This window comes from Rhamphochromis longiceps, unplaced genomic scaffold (genome assembly GCF_057381845.1).
Source record: "Rhamphochromis longiceps isolate RC_006_pf unplaced genomic scaffold, R_longiceps_female_GT1.1 unmapped_scaffold_5, whole genome shotgun sequence".
NCBI classification, from domain to species: domain Eukaryota; kingdom Metazoa; phylum Chordata; class Actinopteri; order Cichliformes; family Cichlidae; genus Rhamphochromis; species Rhamphochromis longiceps.
Genome location: NW_028187225.1, coordinates 704,673 through 708,749, shown reverse-complemented (window position 1 = coordinate 708,749; position 4,077 = coordinate 704,673). Strand labels below are relative to the sequence as shown.

The 4,077-nt window shown below is 41.2% G+C and overlaps 1 protein-coding gene across 1 annotated transcript; it reads right to left on the bottom strand.

Moving 5' to 3' along the window:
- Positions 1-1,750: 1,750 nt before the first annotated feature.
- LOC146640570 (nanos homolog 2-like) lies at positions 1,751-2,746 on the bottom strand. Its single transcript, XM_085400097.1, has one exon. The coding sequence runs from the start codon at positions 2,672-2,674 to the stop codon at positions 2,174-2,176; it is 501 nt and encodes a 166-aa protein (XP_085256223.1). The 5' UTR covers positions 2,675-2,746; the 3' UTR covers positions 1,751-2,173.
- Between the last annotated feature and the right edge of the window lie 1,331 nt (positions 2,747-4,077).

Genomic DNA, 4,077 nt, shown 5'->3' with positions numbered 1-4,077 from the left:
TGCGATTTTGGCAATACAAATTATAAAAGCTTTTGTAACACACTTGGCTTTACTTACGTTTATTTTCAGATGAAATTAATCAAAGATGTGACATGATGTTTCCAGCAGCCATGCAGAATAAAAATGGGTCCCGGTCTATTTCTGGTGGGCGTGTTCAAGTGCAAATCACTTTGACTCAAATTAAAGATATTATCTGTTCAGCATGAAAAGAAATATATGTTTTGAGAGAAATCAAAAACTTTGCGTTGCGATGTTCACAATCCTGTACTGACACTATGGGCACATTTTTAGAAATCTATTTAATTCCACAGAAAGGTTAGCCACTTTAGTGTTTCACTTGTGACCTATTTATAGCTCACTGAAGATGGTTTTAAAATGCAACAATGTTCGGAGATAGAGAGAAAAAAAAAAAAGAACTTTGGTGCAGGTGCAGGTGCAGGTGCAGTCTTTATGTAGCTTTCTGGTGACCTTAAAAGAACCTTTACGAAGCCCGTTGACAGGCCTTTAATCGAATGATCGGTTGGTTGATTGATAACAGAAAAAAATGACACATAAGATGGACATAAAGGACTGAAAACACCAAGAGCAAAATATTGCATCGCACTCATTTATGTAGTTTATTTTTAGATTAGATAATTTTGCAAAATAACGCAGCAAAATAAATAATAAGAGCCGGGATGTGCAGACTATTTAGCACTGAAAAAACTCCGTCCATGTGAACAGAATCAGGTGTTACCTTACCTGTTGATTAAATATCAAGACTATTTAGCAATAAGCTTACTTTAAAGGCTCGTAATAGGTGAACTGTCTTGGTATAGTTGAGTCACGCAGAGTTCATGGTCCATGTTGTGTTACTTGTTGTTTGTGTGTGTGTGTGTCACCCGATGACCCCTGGCGCCGGAGCGTCTAGACTACATTAGAGATGTGTCACAGCAAAGAGCCGCACCTGCGCTCAAAGAGAGCACATACATAGAGGTGAGATGAGGATAAATGGATAGATGCGGTCCTTTTTCGAAGCTGAGCGCACAGTTGTATTTCCTGCACAATCACACACGAAGTGAGGCTGTGTTTATGCCGGTTATACCATGAATATACACCCTGCAGGCACCACTTGTTTGTCAAACTGTTTATGAAGCAAAAGTCACATTTCTGTTTATTTACAAAGCAAAAAGAAGGGGGGGAAAGAGGCGTAGGAGGGGGTGGAGCGTGCGCACTAGCATACCGGCGACGGCTGTTTCCTTTCACTAAAAGGAAAAAAATAATAAAATGTGTACTTCACGTTACGGTTGAAACTGGGGGGGTTTTTTTTGTGTTTTTTTAATTTTTATTTTATAGAAACAATTTTTGCTCATAACCAATTGACAGGGGATTTCTTAAAATCACCCCGCAGTTCTTCAGCTGAGACACCTGAGTTAGAAAACACAAACACTGCAGCTGTCTTTGTACAAACTTGTACAAACTCTGTTTTGACCTTGTATACTGTATTTCCCCAGCCCCTCTATTTTGAAACTAAAACTATTGAACCTTAATTCAATTTCTCACTTCACATAATCGTTTCACTTTTGCCTTGAAGTGTTACTTTTAATTTAATTTAATTATTTTTTTATGACGCATGTTCTCTGGTGAGTTCAGGTACATCTGTAACTTCAAGTGGAAGAGTTGCATGTGAGTTAAAAATTTTCTATAATACCAAAAAAAAAAAAAAAAAGACAAAATACTGACGTTTTTGTCGAATAATCTGTCTGACATGAGGGATAATATAGCATTTGCATTTTAACTAAAAGACTCGCGCACTGACACTATGGGCACATTTTTAGAAATCTATTTAATTCCACAGAAAGGTTAGCCACTTTAGTGTTTCACTTGTGACCTATGAAGTACCCCCGAAATTGTATCATATTAAACAACAACAACAACAACAATAACAACAACAACAATAAACACTCGAGGACTTTAAAGAGTTTAATTTTTACCGAGGTTTGAGAGCGCTCACCCCGGCTCGGGGCTCCACAGATGTGATGGATGAGGGCTCCTTGCTGCAGACTGCAGCGGAGTGTTTGACAGTCAAACTTGAAACAGTCTTTGGAACTGAAACGGTCTCTGCCAACACGAACACATACCCCAAACAGTTCGGTAAATATGTACAGTTTCTCGCAGCTTCAGTTTTCAGCAGCTACCAGAACTTGCCTACGGTCTGCATCCTCCCAGCAGCCTCGCACTTCATCTGCGGGCAGTACTTGCGTGTGTGAGCGCTGTCACCGGTGGCTTCGCAGATCGGGCAAGTGTAGTTCCGGAGGACGGGGCAGAAAACTTTCCCGTCGTCTGATTTGAGCTTGTGAGATAGGTACACCCTCGGAGTCTCCCCGTTCTGCTTGCATAAGCGGCAGTAGTCCGAGGATGAGGCGCTGCTGCTGGTGTCCGACGCGCTGCTGGTCGGACTGGACTGTGATGAGTTTTTGGAGGATTTCTTCCCCCGAGTGGAAGTGTGGACCTTACTCCAAGGGGGCGCTTGTCCCTTCTTTGGACGCTCGGTGTCTCGGTTATCAACCTCACGGTTGCTGCACAGTTTCTCGAACACTTGGCTCAGATTCATGTAGTCGTGCCACATGTTAAAGCTGTCCCCACCAGTGAGGATCGAGTTCTGGACCTCCAGTCGTCTCGGCATTGTGGTCATTTTTTGGCAGAAGTAAAACTGAGAGTGTGTTTGGAGCGCCTCATATTTATAGCTCACTGAAGATGGTTTTAAAATGCAACAATGTTCGGAGATAGAGAGAAAAAAAAAAAAGAACTTTGGTGCAGGTGCAGGTGCAGTCTTTATGTAGCTTTCTGGTGACCTTAAAAGAACCTTTACGAAGCCCGTTGACAGGCCTTTAATCGAATGATCGGTTGGTTGATTGATAACAGAAAAAAATGACACATAAGATGGACATAAAGGACTGAAAACACCAAGAGCAAAATATTGCATCGCACTCATTTATGTAGTTTATTTTTAGATTAGATAATTTTGCAAAATAACGCAGCAAAATAAATAATAAGAGCCGGGATGTGCAGACTATTTAGCACTGAAAAAACTCCGTCCATGTGAACAGAATCAGGTGTTACCTTACCTGTTGATTAAATATCAAGACTATTTAGCAATAAGCTTACTTTAAAGGCTCGTAATAGGTGAACTGTCTTGGTATAGTTGAGTCACGCAGAGTTCATGGTCCATGTTGTGTTACTTGTTGTTTGTGTGTGTGTGTGTGTCACCCGATGACCCCTGGCGCCGGAGCGTCTAGACTACATTAGAGATGTGTCACAGCAAAGAGCCGCACCTGCGCTCAAAGAGAGCACATACATAGAGGTGAGATGAGGATAAATGGATAGATGCGGTCCTTTTTCGAAGCTGAGCGCACAGTTGTATTTCCTGCACAATCACACACGAAGTGAGGCTGTGTTTATGCCGGTTATACCATGAATATACACCCTGCAGGCACCACTTGTTTGTCAAACTGTTTATGAAGCAAAAGTCACATTTCTGTTTATTTACAAAGCAAAAAGAAGGGGGGGAAAGAGGCGTAGGAGGGGGTGGAGCGTGCGCACTAGCATACCGGCGACGGCTGTTTCCTTTCACTAAAAGGAAAAAAATAATAAAATGTGTACTTCACGTTACGGTTGAAACTGGGGTTTTTTTTTGTGTTTTTTTAATTTTTATTTTATAGAAACAATTTTTGCTCATAACCAATTGACAGGGGATTTCTTAAAATCACCCCGCAGTTCTTCAGCTGAGACACCTGAGTTAGAAAACACAAACACTGCAGCTGTCTTTAACTCGCGAGGGCAGTCATGGACGCAAGACCTGCGTCTCATCACTGCTGCTTTGTGAATGTCTGTCTGTGAAAAGCGCTTAATAAATAAAGTTTACTTACTTACTTACTTACTTACTTACTGAGCCTGCAGTTCAGAAATTTAACCATTAGATGGAGTCATTGCCAAAGCAATGACTCCATCTAATTGCTATGACTTTTGGTGTTTATTTTGGACCTTAACTCGCCCCACAGTTTTGAGACAAGGTTCACATATGATATATCATTGTGT